The sequence below is a fragment of the Nothobranchius furzeri genome, chromosome 14, assembly GCF_043380555.1.
Source record: "Nothobranchius furzeri strain GRZ-AD chromosome 14, NfurGRZ-RIMD1, whole genome shotgun sequence".
Taxonomy (NCBI): domain Eukaryota; kingdom Metazoa; phylum Chordata; class Actinopteri; order Cyprinodontiformes; family Nothobranchiidae; genus Nothobranchius; species Nothobranchius furzeri.
Window position 1 is genome coordinate 55544263 of NC_091754.1, and position 23537 is coordinate 55567799.

Below are 23537 nucleotides of genomic sequence, written 5' to 3' on the forward strand. Positions count from 1 at the left end.
GTGCAACAGGAACATCCAACAGTGATAATTCAGCGGAGCGTGAGGACCGTCCTGGTATTTAGGGAGTAATCATGTCAGAAAGGTATGCAGGAGCCTGAGCATGAAGGCTCTTGTAAACGAAGACTGGGAAGCTGGGAAGTTCACTCAAAAGGGACGGGTAACCAGTGCAAACTGGAGAATGGGTGTGATATACAAGCATGCAGCAGCATTCTGAACTTTCTGAGGACGACCCAGCAGATTTATTTACTCCCAGTAGGACAAAGTCCAGTCTGCTGTCCACCAACGACGCGCGATTAAACATCTGTTTGCTTCTGAAGACGAGTCAAAGGAAAGTAGCCTCTGCATTTGTAAAAGGACAAGAGAATAAACCAAGAACACCGCAGATCCACAGATTCATCACTAGAGGGAGCCAAACACCCATCAAATAAAGAACCTCACGTCTTAATCCGTCTGGCTCTGTAGACGCTCTGGACCAGCAGCTAAGTCAAAAAGCAACCATGGATGATGTCTAATTTAAAGTTATACACATTTTTTAGCTCCACATAACATTTCTTTTACATTTTAATTAAATAAAACCTGAGACAAATTACCACAAGTCCCTCATGTGCAGCATTAACCTCTGGTTGAAATCACAGCTGAGCGCTCACACCGGCGCGCTCTGATTGGTTGAACATCAGCGGCGAGAGCCCCAGCTGCTGCTGTTCAGCCACTTCTCGTTTCCACCAGGGGCCGTTGGGCCCAGATGCTGAAAAGCCCCGCTGCTTATACACAGAAGCATCAAATCTCACGGATGGTTGGAAATAAAAGAGGAAGTCAAAAGTCCAGGAATAAAAGGAAATGAACACACGTGCTGTCAGTTTATGGTGGGAGTAATGATGCACACCCTGATACAACCGCACAAGTCTACCTGTAGTACTCACTTTCCATCAGAGGGCAGCGGACCTGTAGAGGGTCCAGTCCAGCAGGTTTGAGGGGAACCTGTTTGGTAGAGCTCTTGGAACAATCGTCTATCATAGTTTTACCACTTTAAAGGTGCAATATGTAAAAATGACACCCTGTGGTCAAAACCAGGTACTGCAGTCCATTTTTCTCAAAGAATGCCTCCCTGTCGACTGTTATGAAAGTTTCAACATGACTGTTGCCAGCTACGCGTCAGTGCTGGTGGATTCTAGATGCCAAGTAAATAACAATCACAAGTTGTTTCAAAGGAGAAGATTTTGTTTCGACAAGTTTAGCATGAGTAGAGACGACTGGTTCAGCGTTATAAGAGAGGTGGAGTCTTTCTGGAGTTAAAGGTTTGGACCCGTCACAGAAAATCCATCAGAGATCTGATTTGTTTTTTATTTGTGTGTGTGTGAAAAACAGACAACCCACGGTGTTTAAAAACATAAATAAACTTTAATTACGGCAACATCATTGTGTCCAGTTTCACAGAGGGGTGGGGGTGGGGAGTGCTGATCACGACAAAAAAAAACAAAAACAAAAAAAAAACAGGTTTTTGTTTAAATGCCTTAGAAATAATAAAATAAACAGAACTACATTTTTAAATGTTGCAACATTTTCGGACCACCAGTAATCTGAACGTTTCATTTTGTTGATTTATTACCGATTAATCTTTACATCCTGGCATTTTTACAGCACCATTCCCAGGAAACGAAGTCTTGTTTCTAACGAGACCGTCTGAAGAGCGTTCAGTTGTTGGACTCCTCGCTGTTGTTAGAACCGAGCAGCTCCTGGATCCTCTGCATGTCTTTACTGGTTTCCTCTAACTGGGAGCCAACATCCAGACTGGTGATTAACTCATCGGTCATATGCAGTCGGGCCGACCTTGCAATAACACACATATTTTATTAATTCATTTTTAATTACTACCAATGTGATTTTGTTTATTTTACTTTCGAGGTGCAAACATGCTTTTATTGTGAAAAGATAATGACTGTTTTCCTGGTAGTCTTCTGAAATAAATGAACCTGGAGAAGTAAGATGTGCTTATTTCTCCCTGGGCTGAGATCCCCATGATGATGATGCCGCCCTCGTGCTTCGCTGTTCTTAGGCTTTGAGCCACACGTGGTTTTCCGTCCTCTGCTACAGAACAGTGAGGCTCTAAAGCAGGAAATGGGACATTAACAACCTCACATCTCACCATTCTTTGAGCTTGAGCTCATAAAGCTCTCTGCGTTCTCGCCTCCTCCGCTCTCTGAAGGTTTCTCCCATCAGACGCTGCAGGCCTAGGATCAGCGCTCCAGTAGGAACCCTGTCGATGAGTCAGGTTAGCTAGTTATCAACGTGAATTCTTAATCTGTTTACCTCATAAACTTCCTATACGAGAGAAAAACAAGCCTAAAACTTCCGCTCTGTAGTTGAAAGTGATGCTAACAGAAGCAAACAGTTAAAGAATCAGGGGGAACATGTTGAGGGGCAGCTGACAACTTGGCCGGCCTCTTCTCTCCAACATCCAAAAGATGGCGGCCAACTGTGGAGCCAACGTCCCCCTGGCAGCGAGCAGACACGGGAGCAGGATGGGGGTGGGGGGTTATGGGGTCCAGCTGGGCTACAGAGGGCTGCTGGGAGGAACGCAGCTGGCTGCCAGAGTGCTCACTGCTCCCAAGCAAAGGGCCAGATTGTTTACACACACATGGCTGGCTGTGTGTGTGTGTGTGTGTGTGTGTGTGTGTGCGTGCGTGCGTGTGTGCGTGCGTGCGTGTGTGAAAGAGCTCACAGAGGAGGACAGATGCTGTTCAGTCAGATCAGCTGAGGTGTCAGGAAGAGAATGGAACTCACCCCAGAACCGCCCCAATGACACTTCCAGCCACCAACCCTCTCAGGCCCAGGTTCAGTCTGTAGAGGCCTACAGTTACAACTACACACACACACACACACACACACACACGCACGCACGCACACACACACACGCATGCACACACACACCTCGTTAACCTGTTTCCTCGTCTAAAACCAACCAGGATAAGAAGAGGCTGCTGCGGTGCATTGTGGGTCTTGTAGTTCTGTGTGTGTAAATAAACCCAGAACCGTCAGACACAACTACTGAGCAAAGCTAGTTTAGAAGGTCTGCAGGTTTGGAATTATTTTAGACTCTCCGTGAGAAGAAGCAAGCATAAATCCACCGTGTTTATTTTCAGACTAGATCTTTAGTTTAAAGGGACTTTACGGACTTTTGAATTTTTATGCTCGTGATCGCCCCCCTCAGGCCAAAAGCGTAACGGCAGCTTCAATAGGAGGCTCGTGCACGAGGCGCGCATGCTGTACGTGCACACTCCTTAACGAAAATAACAGCTGAGACAGTCCCTTGTGTGTGTGTGTGTGTGTGTGTGTGGCCCGGAGGACAGGAGAACACGCAGCTAATTAATTAAATAATTTGGTTCTGTACCTTTCTCTTCAGCACAGCTGACAAAGGTTTATGATGGGTCAGTCCTCCTGCATGCTCAGATCATTCCCTTCCCTTGCTTAAAAAATATTTCCAAAATGAAAGTTGAACCCACATCTTTTTCATCTGTGAATTCAATGCCGTTCTGCAAGTCTCAACTAAAAATTTGGGCATCTTACTGTAAAATAATATATCACTAATGTAAAAAAGAAACTCTAAACGAACTACGTTCACATCCAGAATCAAACCCAGGCCTTCTGCACAAGAGTCAGACATCTTACAAGGTGAGCTAAAGCACCAGTGACATCATTTGTATCTGTAACATTTATATGCTTGATGACAGCTGAAACAACGTCAAACCAAAGAACGGTTTGGAGTGAAAATGGCTATTTTGTTGCTAATTTGCAGGAAATATCTAGAAGAAAGTTCTACAGAAAGTAGCTAAGGGTCCTCAGAAATGTAGCTAGCTTTGTCACTAGGCGTTAGGAACAGCGACAAAGTGGCACTGCCTCTCTCTCTGCTGCTAAAGCTACAGATAGCAAATGCTACGGGCGATGCCTGAGCGTGAACGCGCATGAAGCAGCCTGCTCGACCCGAGCATCTCTCTTTTTCTGTGATTTTACAGAAAAACAGGCAATCACAGTAAAAATGCCAGGGCTCATTCTACAGGACCAGGGCATTGCAGGAGAATGTATGAAGAAGACATTTATTATTTCTATACATGTTTTGGCTGTCAAACTTCCATAATGCCCCTTTAAATTAAATGACCACAGGTCCTGACTTGGTTCTAAACAGGTTAGACCAGTGTTTCCCAACCATGGTCCCCAGGGCCCACTGACTTGCACGTTCTCCAGGTCTTTGCTTCAGCACACCTGATTTACATCGCCTCCTCAGGAGGACATCAAGTGCTGCAGATGCCTGTTAATCACTCATTTAAATCCGGCGTGTGGCAGCAGGGAAACACCCGTGTTAGAAGTAAGAAATGAAACACGACTAAACCTTTCAAATCAATAACCACTCACCTCCAGCAGCGACATAGTTACTGAGGACGTCCTTGTCCCGGTACACAGACAGTCCTGTGCTGACGGAGCTACAGGACGACAGGACAGAGACAAACGTTAGAAGGAACTTTGGGTTTGTTTTAGGGCTGCAACGATTCGCCGACGTTGTCGCCAGATGTGTTTTGTCCGACCGAGTGAGGCATCTCACTTCATTACAATCTCTGCCGAGAGTCGCACATAAGCAGTAGCTTCTCTGCTGAGCGCCAACTAACAGAAATGGCGGCGTCCAACACCGCAGCTACGCGACCAAAACACCTAAAGTTTGGGAGCGTTCTAGCCTGGATTTGATGACTAAAAAGATGACCTGCATTATTTGCAAAGCAGTCCTCGCGTATCACGGCAGCACCTCGGTGATGCATGAACACTTACGAGGAAGCACGTCGGACATTTGAACGAAACAGCGTCTGACTCACCTCGGTAAGATTTGAACAACACGAAAGCCAATACGTTTTGTTTTGGAGGTACATTTTTTAAACGTATTTTCGCTAAAAAAAAAAAAAAGATTTAACGTATTTTCCAAACTATAAGCCGCTACTTTTCCCCATGCTTTGAACGCGGCTTATAATGAGGTGTGCGGCTTTACACCCAAATTCCACTACCTCCGCTCCGCTCCGGTCCGCCCCCGCCTTCCGCAGCCGCTCGCTTCCGAACTCAATTTTTACTGGTACCCGCTCTACAACGGCTCCGCTCCGGTGCGGAGACCTGAGGTGGGCAAACAAGCATGCGCGGGATTTTCGAGATCTTGCGATACAGTCCGAGCAATAAACGCGGAAGTTAGATCCAAACACCCGTTGTGTGGGAGAAGCATCGACATGAACTGTTTAATCTGCCCATCATTTGTGTTGAGAGATCAGCAGTGTTTGGATCAACAACGTGACTACTTTGATAGTAGAAACTGTATTTATGGCTTACTTTTGTGCATTTAAACTTCAGCCGCCATTGATAGTTGTTAAAGGTTGTTAAACCTGTGCATATGAAACAAAAAACGCCTTTTGTTTATCGATTTATTGTGAAAAACGGAAGTTGTGCTTGCTCCTTTTCCTGTTGGGCGGTTGTGATTTCTGTCCATTTACTGCGGAGGTGCTCCGGCGTCCGGCAAAAATAGGATCGATTCTATTTTTGCCGGACGCCGGAACAGAGGGCGGCGCACGGCGCCGCACTGCCGGAGCACGGCCGCAGTAGTGGAATTGCTCTGATTGACTAAAACGGGACCGATTTTGCTCCGGCGTTCGTGTCGGAGCAGAGCGGAGCGGAGGTAGTGGAATTTGGGGGTCAGAAGGATGGATGCTGGAAAGGAGGAGTGCTACGGAAAGCGCCCCGGAGGATTTTTTTCACAGTAAAACGGCGCTGCGTGTTTTCACCGCTTCACCCAGGGATGATGACAGCAACACGGAGAGCGACACTGACAGTTAAACTACGTTTTCAATTCAGTAGATATCTGCGGCTGTTAGCCTGATGCGGCTTACATTGAGGTGCGCTCTTAAGTCCGGAAATTACGGTAATGTTACGCCTGACTGTGCCTGACAAAAGTAATTTAATTTTATTTATGCATTTTTGTCTATTATGACTGGGCACTGTGCCTAATTGGTGTTAGACGACATTTTTATTTACTGTAGTATGAATTGGCCTATCAGCAGCAAAGATCAATGAAATATGCACTTTCCATTGAAGTACCCATCTTTCTTGTGTTTATTATCATTTTTCACATAATTAAAGCACTCTCGTGCTAAATTTAGGAAAAATTTAATAATTATCCAATTAGTCGACTAATCATTTCAATAGTCGGTGACTAGTCGACTATTAAAATAGTCGTTAGTTGCAGCCCTAGTTTGTTTATATTCAGATTATTTTCCAAGTACCTGAACAAAGTGACAATCAGAGAGACTCTCCAGCTCCACCTCCACCCGTACCGCAAAAACCCACGGATGGCTGCGTGGTGAGAGGAGCGCTGGCAGGGAAAAAAAACATCAAACCATCAATATGATTAAATGATTAGCTTAGTCTCTGAGACGATCCGAGCGTCCACTCACAACGGCGTCGACCCGACCCCTGTACACCTCCGCCTGGCTGACCTGGATGTACCTCTGCCTGGCGAAGCGAGCAGCTGGCAGGCCGCCGTACAGGAAGCCAGCGACGGCCCCCACAAAGCAGTTCTTCATTATGTTGGTGAGCTCCTCCGGGTACTGCATGGTCTCACTAAGGGGGCGGAGACATATGACAGCTGAAGCTACAACGGTCCATCTCAGTCCCAGCTCAGGAGACAGAACAGAGTTTAGTTTGTGGTAAATTCACTTGTTTGCCCCTGAAATCAGACCAAGATGATCCGACATGTTTAATAGCCCAGGTTTTATGCCACAGCCGACCAGAGAACCCCCCATCCCCGCTCGGCTCCACCTGAGCAGCTTAACAGGAAGAGGAGTAGCTGAACTGTGTCAACGATGGAAGCAACACTTTTGTAGTTCATGTAAGGACACTGGTGGGTCTCTTCCTGCTTTACAGTAACAGATGGTAACTGTGCTGGTAGCTCATATAAAGGCTAGCAGTTAGCTTTTCAGTAAACCAACCATCAATAGAAAGCACAAGAAGAACTTAGTTTTGTTGGCATCATGACCTATATGGCGCGGTATGGGGGCCAAAATTAAGACTACTGCCCAGCAGCAGGAGGCTATATGAATTCTGAAGCAAACTACTGATCTGATTAATGATAAGCTGGCGCCGGTAACTGAGAGGCTAGCGCTGCTTACTGAGAAATAGCACCTTTATCGGCATTACTACTAGATACGCTAGGGACTAGCAGCCCCCGGCTGGTAATTGACTGGTTCACAAATTCCCTCTGCTGTCTATTAGCATGGATAGGCTAGCGTTAGCCTAGATGGGCTAGTGTTAGCATTGGAGAGGCTAGCCATTAGCGTGCCTAGGCTGGCCACTAGCCTAATTTCCTACCCCTCAACGGACCTTTAGCATGGATAGGCTGGCGTTAGCATCGGAGAGGCTAGCCATTATCATGTCTCGGAGAGTCACTTACTCTACTAGATGAGTTTATTTTTTTACTTTTATTAAACGGATGACATACTATTAGACCTACAATCACAGTTGTTCCTTTAACAGAATGCGTTGGTATACACATTGACTTTAAGCGTATTGTAAAGCTGACAGCCTGTTAGCATTGATTGCGTTAACTCCATTCTGCTCTTAATTACAGGTTGGTGGCGTTTTCTTTTTATATAGTTTGGTTTTCTTGCACATATCAGAGAAAGAGTCAGAGCTAACTAGTTTGTACTTTTCATCTTTGGATTTTAAATCCTTTGTATTCAATTACAGGTTAATAACTATTAAAATTGTGATGTTATCTTTATTAAAACTATATAATATTTAACCCCCCCCACCCACCCACCCCCACCCCCCACCCCCCCGGAATTTATATAGCCTCCTGCTGCTGGGCAGTAGTCTTAATTTTTGGCCCCCATAACGCGCCATAGACGAAGCATGAAAAAGTAAGAGAGTGATGTGAAGCAAAGAGCTAAAGCCACAGTGAACATTGGCGCGGCCTACGTTCAATTTAGGGGCAGCAGTAGCTCAGGTGGTAGAGCGGGTTGCCTCATGATCGGAGAGTCATGGGTTCGATTCCAGCTCCCGCCAGGGGTATCCTGCTGTTGTGTCCTTGGGTAAGACACTTCACCCAACTTGCCTGTGTTAGTGGTGGTCAGAGGGGCCGACGGTGCCAAATGGCAGCCTCGCTTCTGTCAGACCTCCCCAGGGCAGCTGTAGCTACAAGTAGCTTACCATCACTAGCAGTGTGTGAATGTGAGAGTGTGAAAGCGTCTTTGGGTGTCTAGAAAAGTGCTATATAAGTTCAATGCATTATTATTATTATTTATTATTTGAGGAAGCTAAACGAGGCCATTACGTCACAGACTGATGGTGACCTGGCTTTGTTGCTGCTGGACTTGTAATAATATGGATCCAACAATATGGATGTTTTTTATCAGTTTTCTCGTGTTAGCGTTAGCTTATTGTTAGCGCTAGCTACAGAAGCTGGGGCAGGGTAGTCCTTCCTCGTCTTCACTGTGAACTTTTTACTCATTCCTCTGTGATGTGCTAGATCACAGCCACAGCTCTCTAAATGTTTCTAAATGATGCTTTTATAGTTTTCCCCATAACTGGTTTCACAAACTAACAGGAGGAACAGACACCAACTCTCTATCGAAGAGGTCCCTGATGCGCTCCCATCCCGTGTCGGGAAGTTCTGGCTTGCCGATGTTACTTGGCAGGGTGCTGGATGTGGGTCCAGGAGCGGGACTGGTGGAGGAGGAGGAGGAGGGGGGTGTTTGTGCAGCAGCCACATCAGCTGCATGGACCCTGGGGAGCAAGAAGCAGAAGAAACGTGGCATGGCGGTCTGGATGAGGCCCTGCAGCGGGACCGGTGCACACGGCGCCCCGGGGCACGAATCTGCTCGTCTGTGTGGGAGAGAGCCGGTTTGCTCCGGATGCTTCACGCTCCAGCTGCAGCGGGGAGACACAAACACACGGTTAGTGGAGACGGAGAAACTCGCACTTTTCAACTCACGCTCAGATCCTGGAGTCAACAGCCCAGAGGAGAACAACGTGATGGAGGAGCGTCAGTAAACAGGCCGAGTGAACAGCTGTTAAGACGCTGCTCGTGGGTGTGTGTGTGTGTGTGGGGTGGGGGGTGGGGGGTGGGGGGGGGGGGTGTTAGAGTAGGATGGAGAGCTCAAGTCAGACGTCTAACTCAGCTCAGAGCTCAGGTTCTGAACGGGTCTCGTTTCATGTTTCCTCGGTAACCACACCCATAAACGTCCCAACGGGAATTACAGCATTCCCACAGCGAGGAATGTCTCAGAAAACGATTAAAGGCGGTCGTTCGGGTCGGGACAGAACCAGAACCAAGTTTGTCTACCACTACATACAGATCAAACTAAATGTTTTTATTATTATTATTTATTTCATTTATTATTAAAACAGAAAAAAAACAATAATAACAAATAAAATGAGGTTTCTCAAACCAAGAAAATGAAAAGGGAACAGAAAGAAGAAAACTTATGTTATCTGCCCCGTTTTAACAAAAATGACATGTTTACACTGAAATAATAATTATAAACTAGCAATTACAGAGTAATTGCTCGCCTGGTTAGCTTACTTGAGTTCAAATTGTAAAGAAGAAAGAGAAAATTAATAGTAATAATAATTCAAAAAGCTAAAGGATTTTTGCGCATATACATATTCATACATATATACATTAAAGTGCATCGCATGCCCATATGGTCGCCCATACTTCATCTATACATATCCATATAGACATACACATACATACATACATATTTATACATACATACATCTTCTATAGCTTTTTTTAAATTATTTTTTAGATAATTGATTTGCGCGTATATGATTCCAGTATTTCATTTTTAATTAGTTTTTTTAAAGTAAATATCGTTTTCGCATCCTTGTTTACATTACCTAGCTTATTCCATATTTTAACTCCATATATAGAGACACAGCGCTCCTTTATAATTATTCTATGCTTAGGTATTGTAAATAATTCATGTCCTTTTAATTCATATTTACTCTTTTTATAAATCTTCTAAGTAAATTTTTAGGAGGGCTTTTTGTTTGCTTATACATAAATTTAGGAATATTGTAGTCCACCAGGTCACAGAATTTTAATGTTTTTTTTTTGCACCGCACTCCACGCCAGGTGTGGCAGGGGGAGGGGAGACGAAGATCTATATCATCAAAAGAAGTCCCAGGAGAGGGGAGGAGTCAAAGGCCCCACCTGACATATACAGTCATACACAAACACAGTCACACACTCCCCCCCTCATGCTCCCCATACACACCCTATTCACTCTGGTCCCGGTACTGCTGCACATGGGGTACAACCATCACCGGTTACCAGAGTTCGACCCTTTCTGCTGGGGTGCTGATGAGCAGGCACCCCCACCCAACGCTGAGCACAGCAACCCACCACCCCAGACCCCAACCAGACCTCCCTCCTAGCCTCCAGCCCCAGGAAGCCAAGCGACAACAGAGGTGTGCTAAGACCCCTAGTCTCCCTCTGCCTGCTCCAATATGGTGTTAGTGAGTGTTGATGAGGTGTATTCCATGGCTGTGGTGAGTGGGCAGTGCGGGCATCGTCTGGCCTATGCCAGCGGATGCCACCACACCACCCCACTTGCACCCACAGCCCTCAGTGTCTAAGTGCAGTTTAACATTGGAAGTGGGCACCGGCACTTGGGATGAGGCTGAGAAATCCCCCTGCCAAATGCCGTTGGATGTGCTCACTAGAGGTGGGAAAAATGATCTATTCTAAGATGCATCGCGATTCAGCCGTGCATGATTCCGCATCGATGCAGCAACGTGACATAATGAGATTTTCTCTCTATGTCTATGTCGGGGGTCGGCAACCCGCAGCTCTGGAGCCGCATGCAGCTCTTCCATCCATCTGATGCGGCTCTCTGTGCTTGTAAAATAATGACTGGATATTTAAATAAAATACTTTATAATTTACTGCATTAATTTTACATCTGTAAGCTAATTCTAAATGTAAAGACTGTCTGCGTAAACCTGAACAGTTCCAACCCGGTCTACTGTGAGACCGGGTTGACGCGTCACGCTTGTGCGTAATCATATGCGTGTTCTGAGCTGACGAGGATGTGAGATTCTGGGATTCTCCTCAGACGGCTCCTGGATGTGTCGCCACATTGGAGACAGGAACAAGCGCTATTCAGCCAAAGTTTCATAATCAGGGAACATTTTCTAAGTGACAAGTCTCGTTTCAGTCGGAGGAATCTTCCTGCATGCGCTCTGGTTCTGCAACGCGCTCCAAGCCCCTCTCCACATCTTCAGCTCGCTATGGACCTTATGTAGTACACGCTGACAGTGAGCTGCGCTGAGCAGTGTCCAGCTCAGATGTTCAGATGGGAATCTTTTCTTGAGTGATTTAGCGACATCTGCGATGTGTGTAGAATAAAATGTCAGTTCGTCTGCATGCGTCGGGGTAATTCTTTCTATTCTTTCTCCGTCAAAATAAACGGTCAAATACGGGAACTGTCCGGTCAACACAAGCCCTGCTTTAACTGTTCTGTTTTCTTGTGAAAATTGTTGCAAAGAGATAAAATTAAACTTGATTAACACCAGAGCCAGGCGCACTGCGCCGTTATCTCCGTCGCTGTAAATGAGGGAAAAACAAAATGATCGGATCCTTTTCTGACCTTCCCCACCTACAAAGTTTAATTACAACAATGAAACGTGACAGAGCCTGGATTTGTATTCTGAACAGTCTAAACATGTTTTAAAAAGAAACGTATGACAAAAGTGGCACCTGCTCAGTAAAACCACCAACAGGGTGAAAAATATCTAAATATTGTAGGCAGAGACGGGCTACAACTTCTGGATCCACTTTATATAAATCGTTTTATTGATTATCGTCTTATGTAAGAGAACTTTGACGTACACGAGCGACCGGCACCGACTGCTGTCACCTGTTGTGAGCAGCTCTCTGCTGTCTGAGGGTAGGCCCCGCCCACAACGCCGTGGCTCCCAGTGTTTTCTTTACTGTGGGAAACGGGTAATAATGGCTCTTTGATGGGAACAGGTTGCCGACCCCTGGTCTATGTCTATGCAGGACAATAAAGTTTGGAGGTTTTACAATTATTTCTGGGGGCAGAGTTGCAATGACATGCGCACTGCGTTGCTCTAGCTCCAATTTAAAACAGAAAAGGTGGACAAGGATACAGGGCCAATATTACCAGTAATCAAAGATGTACCCGTTACATTTAAATCAGATGGCTGGGCTAATTTCAGTTTTGGGATCCTGGATGTGAAAGAATCACTTAATACAGTATTTGTTTACTATTTTTAAGTTCAGTAATATTCTATCTTAAAGCTGCTCTACCGAAAACATTATTTCTTATATTATTTAAGTAATTATAGGCAGCACACTTTAAACATTATTGCTCACTATAGTGAATAGATGAATGTTATGTTTTTCAGGGATTTCGAAATCAAAAAGAAACTGAAAACTATTCTACTGCTTTTATTAAGTAAAGAAAATTTTTGCATGAAGAATCGTGATGCATTTCAGACTCAGATCAAATCTTTAGGCAGATAATCGGAATCGGATCGAATCGTGAGGCAGGTAGAGATGCACACCACTAGTGCTCACTCCCAAGGCCCTAAGTGTGTGTTTGCGTGGAACGTCGTTGGTGGAAGTGTATAAGGTGCAAATAAAATTGGGGGGCAGGTTGCCACAGGAATGCGGAAATGGGGTCCATACCCACACTCCCTGACTTGACCACCCCCCAAGGTCCTATGTGCATGTTTGTGTGATGATGTGAGGGAGCAGGAGGAGAGAAATGTGTGGGGATGGGGAGGAACGGCTGGTTGGGCTTAGCCCTCCAGGAAGCCAGCTCCCCCACTGGCCCCAATAGGCACCTCTGCTGCCAAAATGCCACCCAGGGCATGGAGACACCAGCCCATCCTGCCAGGGCCCAAAGCAGCAGCATCACAGAGCCTCACGGAGTCCGAGGGCACCAACCCAGCAGAATATCTACGCCCATCCATGCATTTGCACAACTTCCGCATTATAAATGACATAGGACATCCAGGTAAGGTTGGGTCCTCCCCCTCCTGGACCCCCCCCCCACTGATGGGGCAGCAGAGGAGCCAAGGTCTACCTGAGGCCCCTGAACCCGAGTCAGACACTGCTGCATGTTCCTGCCTTCTCCCCGGCAGCATACATGACAGGTTTATTTGAACAAAAATAAGAAAACAAGTCTTGAAACAGCCGTTATTCAAGACACATTTCTTACATTTGTATCGCCTTTAAGGGAACCCTGTTTATTCTATAATACCTAAGGCTGGACTAAGTGAATGAAAACACTGCTATTAGCAGCATTTGTGCAGATGAAATTGGAATTATACACAAAAGGTTACAAAAAAAATCAAACCAAAAGGGCTGACGCACCTTAAAGTAGACTTAATAACCTTTAAAGTTGAACACCTGCCTCTAATGTCCAGGTTTTAGCAGGTTAACAGTAAAAACTGCAGCACTAAATATGTTTAAATGAGTATCTGTGTATTTTAAAATCACAAAATAGCTCTTTATTTGAATTTTTTTTAGTAACAAGTATGTTTATAGTAAGCTGTATGTTTATAGTAAGCTAAGCTTATCAGATGTTAGCAACAATTAGCATGTTAGCTAGGCTAACAGCTACTTACCAGCAACGAGCGTTCAGTTACTCGTCAACAGTGACGTGTCGGTCTAACTGAGTAAAGCGGTTCGGTTAAATATTATTTATAAATGACAAAACTTTTATCATCATGCATGCCCTTTACATGTCCATTCTGTCCAGGACCAACAGACTGCAGCGGCTAATGACATCTGACCGCATTGCGGCTGCGCGAACATTGGAGAGCTAGCGCCCCCGGTGGTCAGGAGGATAAATGGTTCTAAATTTTCCAAGTAAAAACGTTTGCTTGGGCCTTTTGAGTCCATTTCTGCCACTGTGATAGAAAAATAAACTATTTCTTGAATTGAAACTTTGAGGTACTTATTTAGTAGTATTATCACATAAACATGAATTAGGAATTTCTTTTTCATCAGTTGTGAAAATGTGTCCATACTTTTTAAATTTACTTGTGTAAAGCAACTTAATTGCAGAAATTTGTGTAATTTTTATTTATTGTAGAGCAGACTGTGTAAACAAGCGTAATAGTTAAAAAAATAATGTTGACTGCAATTTTACAATGTTTATTCTCCAAACACCATGGAAAACTACAGTATGTACAAAAACAAGCATAGATACAAAATCTGAGTAAAGGGTAAACAGTGAAATTGTAAATCCATATTAATTATAAAAACACATTGCAGAATTCGTGTTTAATGGTTTTACTGTAATAAGAAAACTTCAGATATCAAACTAAAACTTGATCGCAGCTTTATTTGTTCAAAATCAGGAACACAGATGTGGCTAATATTTGTAAAAAACTAGTGGGAACCTCGTGGTTGACAGGATAACGTGAATACTACAACATATTCAACTTAATCCTGCTTTTACCCTCAACTCCTTTATTTAATACAGTAAACTTAAGTGACACAAGTTTCTTTGAAACTAGAGTAAAAACAAACACATAGATCTAAAATTATTGCTCGTTATTAGCACTTTGTGTCAACATTTGAACATCCTAAAGTCTTATTCTGTAACAGACTAAACATTCAGCTGCAGTTGTACAGTAGGAGGCGGTGTGTGACATCTTTATTAGATTTCTGTGGTTTAATGGTCATAAAAACTGATTTATTCACATAAGCAACCAAATATAGTAAATAAATGACAATAAAACTCAATACTGTGATGTAGGAAGTTCCCATGATGCACCCTGACAGCCTCATTGGTCTAGTTCACCTTTCTTTGAGTATGTGGTAGCTCCCCCTAATGAAGAAACAGCAGCATCTGAAGTCTTTTCTCACCTAAAACTATCTCTATCTAGGTTTTGGCATCGGTGAGGACACGGTGCCGAGTCCCTCACAGCTCGGCTCTGTTGGGTTTCTGGATGATCTGCTTGTAGCTGCTCTTCCTGCTGGGTTTGTAGGCGAGAAGCCGGCTGAACTCTGTGAGGAGTCTCTCCCAGTAGCAGGAGACGTCCTCCATCCGCAGGTGACGAAGGATGAAGTCCTTACCTCTGTGGGGAGGAACAGACACAGAACTCGGTTTTGACGTGTCTAGAAAACGTGTTTCTCTCACAGTTCACTCGTCCGTTACCTTTCGGCGATCTCCTGAGCGACGGCGTCGTTCTCTTTGACGAACTGCAGGAGCTCTCTGGGGACAGGAGGACACGAAGACTCTCAATCACGTCCCTACAAAGAGACACGTTAGAAGAAGGTGGCTGACGTACCTGACATTGGACAGGTCCTGTTGGACGGGGACGTAGTGCACCCAGGGCTTCAGCTGAGGGTAGAAGAACTCCTGCCACGTGTCTCCCACGTGGAAAACCAGCGAGCCACAGAGGAAGAGATGCTTGAGGCGGAAACTCGCCGCCACGCCGCGGAAGTTAAACAAATACCTGCAGGAGACAAAAACGGTCACACGGAGTTTAAGCTCCTCCCTTTAGGCTCAACCAAAGGGTCTTACTTGTATTTGCAGTGATCCACCAGGGGGACCTCTTTAGCTGGAGGCTTCCCGAGGGTGTCCTGATGTGGGAAAAAAACAAATATTCACATCGCGGCTTTTTTCTTTTTGTCGTTAACTCCTTGTGACCGACCTTCTCCGACTTCCACGCCTGGTTCTTGGTGTACTCAGCGTTCACCAGCTCAGGAGCCTCTCTGGACAGGAGGATGAGCGGGTCGCGTTCCGAGCTGGTTCTGCAGCGGGAAAGCAGACGGGGGAAAACTTTCATCCTAACCACGATTATTAAGTGATGTAAGAGACTAATGCATTTAAACAAAAGCTGTAAATAAGACCTGGAGCCTCTAAAGAATCCTTTGGATTCTTTCTTCTTCCAGGGCCACTGTGCTGAAGACCTGACAAGGTAAATAAAACAACATGATGACAGACTTTAAAGGGGCATTATGGAAGTTTGACAGCCAAAACATGTGTAGAAATAATAAATATCTTCTTCATACATTCTCCTGCAATGCCCTGGTCCTGTAGAATGAGCCCTGGCATTTTTACTGTGATTGCCTGTTTTTCTGTGAAATCACAGAAAAAGAGAGATGCTCGGGTCGAGCAGGCTGCTTCATGCGCGTCCACGCTCAGGCATCGCCCGTAGCATTTGCTATCTGTAGCTTTAGCAGCAGAGAGAGAGGCAGTGCCACTTTGTCGCTGTTCCTAACGCCTAGTGACAAAGCTAGCTACATTTCTGAGGACCCTTAGCTACTTTCTGTAGAACTTTCTTCTAGATATTTTCTGCAAATTAGCAACAAAATAGCCATTTTCGCTCGGAACCGTTCTTTGGTTTGACGTTGTTTCAGCTGTCATCAAGGATATAAATGTTACAGATACACATGATGTCACTGGCGCTTTAGCTCACCTAGTAAAGCGTCGGACTCTCATGCAGAAGACCTGGGTTTGATTCTGGGTGTGAACATAGTTCATTTAGAGTTTCTTTTTTACATTAATAGTATATTTTTTACAGTAAGATGCCCAAATTTTTATTTGAGACTCACCGAACGGCATTGAATTCACAGATAAAAAAGATGTGGGTTCAACTTTCATTTTGGAACAATTTTTCAAGCAAGGGAAGGGAATGATCTGAGCATGCAGGAGGACTGACCCATCATGAACCTTTGTCGGCTGTGCTGAAGAGAAAGGTACAGAACCAAATTATTTAATTAATTAGCTGCACGTTCTCCTGTCCTCTGTCCTACGGGCCGCACACACACACACACACACACACACACACACACACACACACACACACACACACACACACACACACACACACACACACACACACACACACACACACACACACACACACACACACACACACACACACACACACACACACACACGGGACTGTCTCAGCTGTTACTTTCGTTAAGGAGTGTGCACGTACAGCATGCGCGCCTTGTGCACGAGCCTACTATTGAAGCCGCCGTTACGCTTTTGGCCTGAGGGGGTAATTGCGAGCATAAAAATTCAAAACTCCGTAAAGTCCCTTTAATCATAACAAAATCTGTATTCAGATAGATTTTTAAAGAATTTTTAGGATAATTAACTGAATTTAGTAGATAATTTTCTGCATATTCTGAGCTAATGCTAACAAGTATTAGCTTTTTAGCTATGACGTGTTCACAGGCTCGGAAAAAAACACATTTATGCCGCGCTATTGCTAGCATGAATCAGCCCTTTAGCTAGGAGTCATTACAGACCAGGATAAATGTCAGCCTTTCTACTGACGCTGAGTGATGATGTACACAATGGATTTAAAAACACTGCATGTTACTTTTAGAGCCAATGTATGAAAGTCTATTTCTGCCACTCTGATGTAACGTCCAGCAATGATCAGTTCAGGTACTGTCTGACCTTTCCCCATCTATTCAACATCTGGTCAGAAAGGAGACACAACATTGCATGTGTTCCCTTAAAACGAGTCTGCCTTCACACCAGCTGGGATTCACAAGTCTGAAAGATATCACTTTCTCATCTGTCTGCCTCCAGAAGGAACAACTCCAGCTCAAATCAGTTGCTAAAATCAAGAATGATTTACTAAATCAATATGAACTTCTTCCATGACTTATATAATCATTAAATAAACATTTGTTTATTGCTACTTACAATCATTATATTGTAGTGAACTGCTTCATTAATCTGTGCTCAATAACTGAAGGGAAATGAGTGTAATGTTATGTCTACTGAGACTGTCATGTGTTCACCATGTTTAGACGACAGGTCCTCACACCTGCACTCACACATAACAAGTACGGCTACGTTAACCCTGACACACACAGTGTTAACCCAGCCAGAACATCCTGTATCAAGAAGGCGTGTTTCTGAGTTGCCTTGGTAACATCTCCCAAGCTGTCAGCCTCTGATTGGCTGTGCAAATCATAACAGCTAAACTTTAAAACTAGAGCATTCTGAGGGATTCGACAGTTCTAGAGCATCTCTCAGACCGGCCATCTGTAGCCAAACCTCTTTAGCCATCAAGGATTTTGACACGTCGTCAAAACCTTTTTGCACCTGCAAAGCTGATGAGCAAACAGCTCCTGCAGAAACAAAGATGAAGAAGAAGAAGAAGAAGAAAGTATCATTTCTATGGCGCCTCTCAAGATAAAAATCACGAGGCGCTTCACAAAGACAAAAAAATGTAAAAATATAAAAAAGAATTTAGTAAATGTTTAAAATTATATTTAAAATGAGCAAAAATAGACAATTGTGATTAAAAAATGTAAAGAGAGAGAGAGAGTGAACAGGAAAGAGGGAAATCAGTGGATCCTGAGGAAGGTGGAATAGGTGGGGAGAGCAGAATAAAGAGAGAGAGGTGAAGAAGGTCATACAAAAGCCAGCTTGAACAAGTGAGTCTTCAGCTGCTTTTTAAAGGAGACCACTGAGTCCACTGATCTCAGGCTCAGGGGGAGAGAGTTCCAGAGTCTGGGGGTCACAGCAGCAAATGATCTGTCACCTTTGACCTTTAGCCTGGTGCTGCACAACCAGTAGGCTTTGATCACTGGACCTCAGGGACCTGCTGGGGGTGTAGGGACTAAGAAGATCACCAATGTAAGATGGTGCTTGTCCATGTAAGGCCCTGTAGACCAGAACCAGGATCTTGAAATGAACCCTGAAGTTGACTGGCAGCCAGTGAAGCTGGAGGAGAAGCGGGGTGATGTGGGTGTGTTTGGAGGACTTGGTCAGAAGCCGAGCACAGGCGTTCTGAACCACCTGTAGACGGTTCAGGGAGGTTCTGCTCAGACACGTGAAAATATATATTGTTAGACTCCTTAAAGAGCAAGTCACCCCTTACAAGAAGCGTACTCCACTCCCACTTCATGTTTGAAAAATGCAACAAATGCTGTTGCCTAGCAGACCGAGAGGGTGGAGCCACTAACAAATACACACACTCACGACATTGTGACATCATAATGTACCAGTTTACATCATAGCATACCTCTTAGCCAATAGCGGTGGCAGATTTAAATTCAAATGCAGTGAAGAGTTTTTACCTGACAACGGCACAACACTGACAGTTTCAGGCAGAAAATTTAAATTATAACTAAAATGCACTAAAGTGAAAAACTATTGACAACACGTGTCTGCAGCACGATTAGACACACATTTATACAGTTTATCAGAAGAAAATTGTTGATTTGGGGGTGACTTGCTCTTTAAGAGTCCGGTTCCATCCTGACTGTTGTGACCCGAGACATCTCTGGACTGAGGAGTCGGTACCACGGTATTCTACAGCCCTCCGGTGCCAGCGGTCAGTCGACCCCTGTGACTTTCGGATCCACCAAGAGGGTCTCTCCGAAACGGGTGAAGCAGACATGACAGATTGCGTCTCATGTTCTTCTGATGATAACTTTAGAGCTTAGAGCAAACCAAATTCTTTTCACCAGAACTCAGCTTACTTTGATAAGGAAGCTCTGACTGACATCACGTTTAGCTACATCCGCTCACAGTAAATGCTTAGTTAATTAGTCGTGTTTTAAATTGTTTGCAGAATAAATTCTTACTTTTATAAAACCGACTCTTTCTTGAAGTAACACGAAGTGTGGTTGATCACTGAAAAAGCAAAGAACCTAGAATCTTCTGATTAATTACAATAAAGCACCTAGCAGGTTAATATTTTATATTCATATAGAATATTACATCTTCCTGGTCATAACAAATAAAATCATTAAATTTGCCTCCGCTACACTGATAAAAACATTGCTATCAAATAATTATGAGATAATATCTCAGTAGTATGACTTACTGGGAGTCATAATAATGGCATAAAAAATGTATGTATTTTTTTTACCAGAGTGGCAGAAATGAGCTTCCATACTTTTAGCCACGTAGCTAAGAGATATTTTGTGTTCAAAGACGAAGGAAAATGGTGGAATTATGACTGAGAAAGAGCTACGGTAACACGTGGACCAGTAAAAAATGCCAGCTAGTGCAAATTAGCCACTTAGCTATGAGTTGAGGTGCGTTAACAAACACAGAAAAGTGTAGAAAGTCTGACTGATGGTATGCAGCGGTGCCTTCACGGACAAGTTACAAGTCATCATCAGCTGCAGAGCTGTGGTGCATTCAGAAACTGATAAAAAAGTGGGGATTTTAACTGACGCCTACAGCTGTAGTGACCATATCGGCGCTTTGACCTAAAACGGAAAAATAAAATCAGATATTTAAGATTCATGAGAAGCACTGCTCCTCATTTCCTCCTCTCCGAACCTTTTCAGCTCATCCCTCATCAGATCCCATCTTCCCAGTCCGGTGGGGTAAATGGGCCACACGGCGGGCCCGCCCTCCCAGAATGTCCATGCTGGGTACATGATGTCCCGGTATTCCGACGTCTACACAGATAAACAAAGAGGGAGTCAACAACCACTGTTATCCATCTTTCTGTGAGCGATTGAGGATCCTGACCTTACTAAAGGAGAAGACTGGGAGACTCGGCTGCACCCACTGGGGGACCTGAGGATAATCTCTCACATTTACCACCATCTCCACATCTGGCAGCCTGTCAATCATCTCCAGGAGGAAATGTTCCACTCCGCTGCACCTGAGAACAGGATCCAGGACAAACCGTTTACAGCTTCTGATGTGAACAAACAAACACATGGATGATTGTTAACCGTACCGAGCAGGAAACATGCAGTTACTGTCTCTGAACAGCTTGTGTCCGATGATCTGGTAGTGGGTCCCCACCCCCCTCTGAATCGTAGCTGCCATCAGATCTTCAGAGACTCCTCCTTTAAAAGGCTCCAGGTCACGTTCTAAGACACTGAGGTGGAAAATTCAAACAAAACATAAGTAAAAAGCATAAATGTGAATTTTCTGACGGTAAAATGACGAGGAAGACTGATCACTCACCTACTATGACAGCTACAGTTGACGGGACTACATGGAGTGAACTCTTTCACAGCTTCTGAAATTGTTCGTCTAATTTTCTTCCACTGATTTTCTGCAAAAACACAAGATAATGAACCCTAAAGAGCATGCAGCACAACTCTGTAGTCGTCTCTAAAACAAACACATGAAATAAAACGTGGGAGAAATCGCGATGAAAAACGTATGCTTGGTTTTAACGGCAGATGGTCTTTTAGCCTTTAGCTAACTAGAGATGGTCTTTTAGCCTTTAGCTAACTGGAGATGGTCTTTTAGCCTTTAGCTAACTGAAGATGGTCTTTTAGCCTTTAGCTAACTAGAGATGGTCTTCTAGCCTTTAGCTAACTAGAGATGGTCTTCTAGCCTTTAGCTAACTGGAGATGGTCTTCTAGCCTTTAGCTAACTGGAGATGGTCTTCTAGCTTTTAGCTAACTGGAGATGATCTTCTAGCCTTTAGCTAACTGGAGATGGTCTTCTAGCCTTTAGCAAACTGGAGATGGTCTTCTAGCCTTTAGCTAACTGGAGATGGTCTTCTAGCCTTTAGCTAACTAGAGATGGTCTTTTAGCCTTTAGCTAACTGGAGATGGTCTTCTAGCCTTTAGCTAACTGAAGATGGTCTTTTAGCCTTTAGCTAACTGAAGATGGTCTTTTAGCCTATAGCTAACTGAAGATGGTCTTTTAGCCTATAGCTAACTGAAGATGGTCTTTTAGCATTTAGCTAACTGGAGATGGTCTTTTAGCCTTTAGCTAACTGAAGATGGTCTTTTAGCCTTTAGCTAACTAGAGATGGTCTTCTAGCCTTTAGCTAACTGGAGATGGTCTTCTAGCCTTTAGCTAACTGAAGATGGTCTTCTAGCCTTTAGCTAACTGGAGATGGTCTTCTAGTCTTTAGCTAACTGGAGATGGTCTTCAAGCCTTTAGCTAACTAGAGATGGTCTTTTAGCGTTTAGCTAACTGGAGATGGCCTTTTAGCCTTTAGCTAACTGGAGATGGTCTTTTAGCCTTTAGCTAACTGGAGATGGTCTTCTAGCCTTTAGCTAACTGGAGATGGTCTTCTAGCCTTTAGCTAACTGGAGATGGTCTTCAAGCCTTTAGCTAACTAGAGATGGTCTTCTAGCCTTTAGCTAACTGGAGATGGTCTTCTAGCCTTTAGCTAACTGGAGATGGTCTTCTAGCCTTTAGCTAACTGGAGATGATCTTCTAGCCTTTAGCTAACTGGAGATGGTCTTCTAGCCTTTAGCTAACTGGAGATGGTCTTTTAGCCTTTAGCTAACTGGAGATGGTCTTCTAGCCTTTAGCTAACTGGAGATGGTCTTCTAGCCTTTAGCTAACTGGAGATGGTCTTAGCTAACTGGAGATGGTCTGGTTGCCTTTAGCTAACTGAAGATGGTCTTCTGGCCTTTAGCTAACTGGAGATGGTCTTTTAGCCTTTAGCTAACTGGAGATGGTCTTCTAGCCTTTAGCTAACTGGAGATGGTCTTTTAGCCTTTAGCTAACTGGAGATGGTCTTTTAGCCTTTAGCTAATTGGAGATGGTCTTCTAGCCTTTAGCTAACTGGAGATGGTCTTCTAGCCTTTAGCTAACTGGAGATGGTCTTCTAGCCTTTAGCTAACTAGAGATGGTCTTTTAGCCTTTAGCTAACTGGAGATGGTCTTCTAGCCTTTAGCTAACTGGAGATGGTCTTAGCTAACTGGAGATGGTCTGGTGGCCTTTAGCTAACTGAAGATGGTCTCACACATTTTGTTGCAACACCTAAAAACATCCAAAGAGTTTAGCTTGACGATAACCACTTTGATCAAAAATCTTTATCCCTGCCAGCATTTGGTTTTTCATAGATTTAATTGTAAAAATAAGTAAAATAAGTAAAGTTCCCAAAATTAAGTTTTATGCCCAAATATAAAATAAAAACATGAGTATCTCAATTTATAATGGGTGACAAAATCTGAAACTAGTACAATCTATATTTCAGCTTCCTCAAACTATCTGTATAAACTAGATTTATCTCAGCAGATGTCTAGTTGTTCGTTTTATGAGTTGTGGAAAACAAATGAATCAAACTGAGTAAACTTTAGCCCACAAATGCTCGTTTCAATACAGTAAGTACATATCTGAAGCGGTCAGACACTGGCACGGCATTGGTTTTTATTAGTTATCAGACGCATTTGTAATTCTCTCTCAGTCTTTAGGGGAAAACACCACATTAATGTAATTTAGCCGCTAACTTTACCAAACGTGGTCACTTTAAAGGGGTTAGCTTACAGCAGCTAGCTGCTAACTGATTCATTTCTATCGAGTTACCTCGAAGAGTCCAAACAAAATGTAATGCTTGCATTTAAGGTATTTTAAAACCAAGATCTTTAAAGCTAAATTAGTACCTGATACACCGACCGAAGTGAAACAACAAACTTGCAGAAATAATAAAGAACTCCACAAACAGCTACGCTCCATGTTTGCCTTTATCCTTTAACTTTGTCTGAGAACAAAGCAGCGATCGGTTATCTGTTAATTCTGTCTGAATTTGGTTATTACGGTAAT

The 23537-nt window shown here is 43.9% G+C and overlaps 2 protein-coding genes across 2 annotated transcripts; both read right to left on the reverse strand.

The window, feature by feature from the left end:
* Window positions 1-1378: 1378 nt before the first annotated feature.
* On the reverse strand, window positions 1379-13827 carry timmdc1 (translocase of inner mitochondrial membrane domain containing 1). The gene is made up of 8 exons (XM_015952523.3): window positions 13687-13827; window positions 8644-8949; window positions 6477-6642; window positions 6306-6394; window positions 4408-4475; window positions 2782-2860; window positions 2144-2254; window positions 1379-1827 (listed from the first exon to the last, which is right to left on the reverse strand). Exons 2-8 carry the CDS (start codon window positions 8835-8837, stop codon window positions 1692-1694), a joined length of 843 nt encoding a protein of 280 aa, XP_015808009.1. The 5' UTR covers window positions 8838-8949; window positions 13687-13827; the 3' UTR covers window positions 1379-1691.
* A 513-nt stretch (window positions 13828-14340) lies between these two features.
* On the reverse strand, window positions 14341-23502 carry poglut1 (protein O-glucosyltransferase 1). Its single transcript, XM_015952521.3, has 11 exons — window positions 23378-23502; window positions 20988-21078; window positions 20755-20898; window positions 20541-20676; window positions 20346-20467; window positions 15926-15985; window positions 15727-15826; window positions 15597-15655; window positions 15361-15528; window positions 15228-15284; window positions 14341-15147 (listed from the first exon to the last, which is right to left on the reverse strand). The coding sequence occupies exons 1-11, from the start codon at window positions 23448-23450 to the stop codon at window positions 14991-14993; spliced, it is 1167 nt and encodes a 388-aa protein (XP_015808007.3). The 5' UTR covers window positions 23451-23502; the 3' UTR covers window positions 14341-14990.
* Between the last annotated feature and the right edge of the window lie 35 nt (window positions 23503-23537).

Excerpts from the sequence above, each read along its gene's own strand:
- timmdc1 (XM_015952523.3), bottom strand. The coding sequence starts at position 8,837 with ATGCCACGTTTCTTCTGCTTCTTGCTCCCCAGGGTCCATGCAGCTGAT. Across the intron at positions 6,643-8,643 it reads AGGGACCTCTTCGATAGAGA|TGAGACCATGCAGTACCCGG; the intron begins GTTGGTGTCTGT and ends CCGCCCCCTTAG. Across the intron at positions 2,255-2,781 it reads GTCATTGGGGCGGTTCTGGG|GGTTCCTACTGGAGCGCTGA; the intron begins GTGAGTTCCATT and ends ACTCATCGACAG.
- poglut1 (XM_015952521.3), bottom strand. The coding sequence starts at position 23,450 with ATGGAGCGTAGCTGTTTGTGGAGTTCTTTATTATTTCTGCAAGTTTGT. Across the intron at positions 20,899-20,987 it reads AACTGTAGCTGTCATAGTAG|TGTCTTAGAACGTGACCTGG; the intron begins GTGAGTGATCAG and ends TTTCCACCTCAG. Across the intron at positions 15,986-20,345 it reads ATGAGGGATGAGCTGAAAAG|GTCTTCAGCACAGTGGCCCT; the intron begins GTTCGGAGAGGA and ends TTACCTTGTCAG.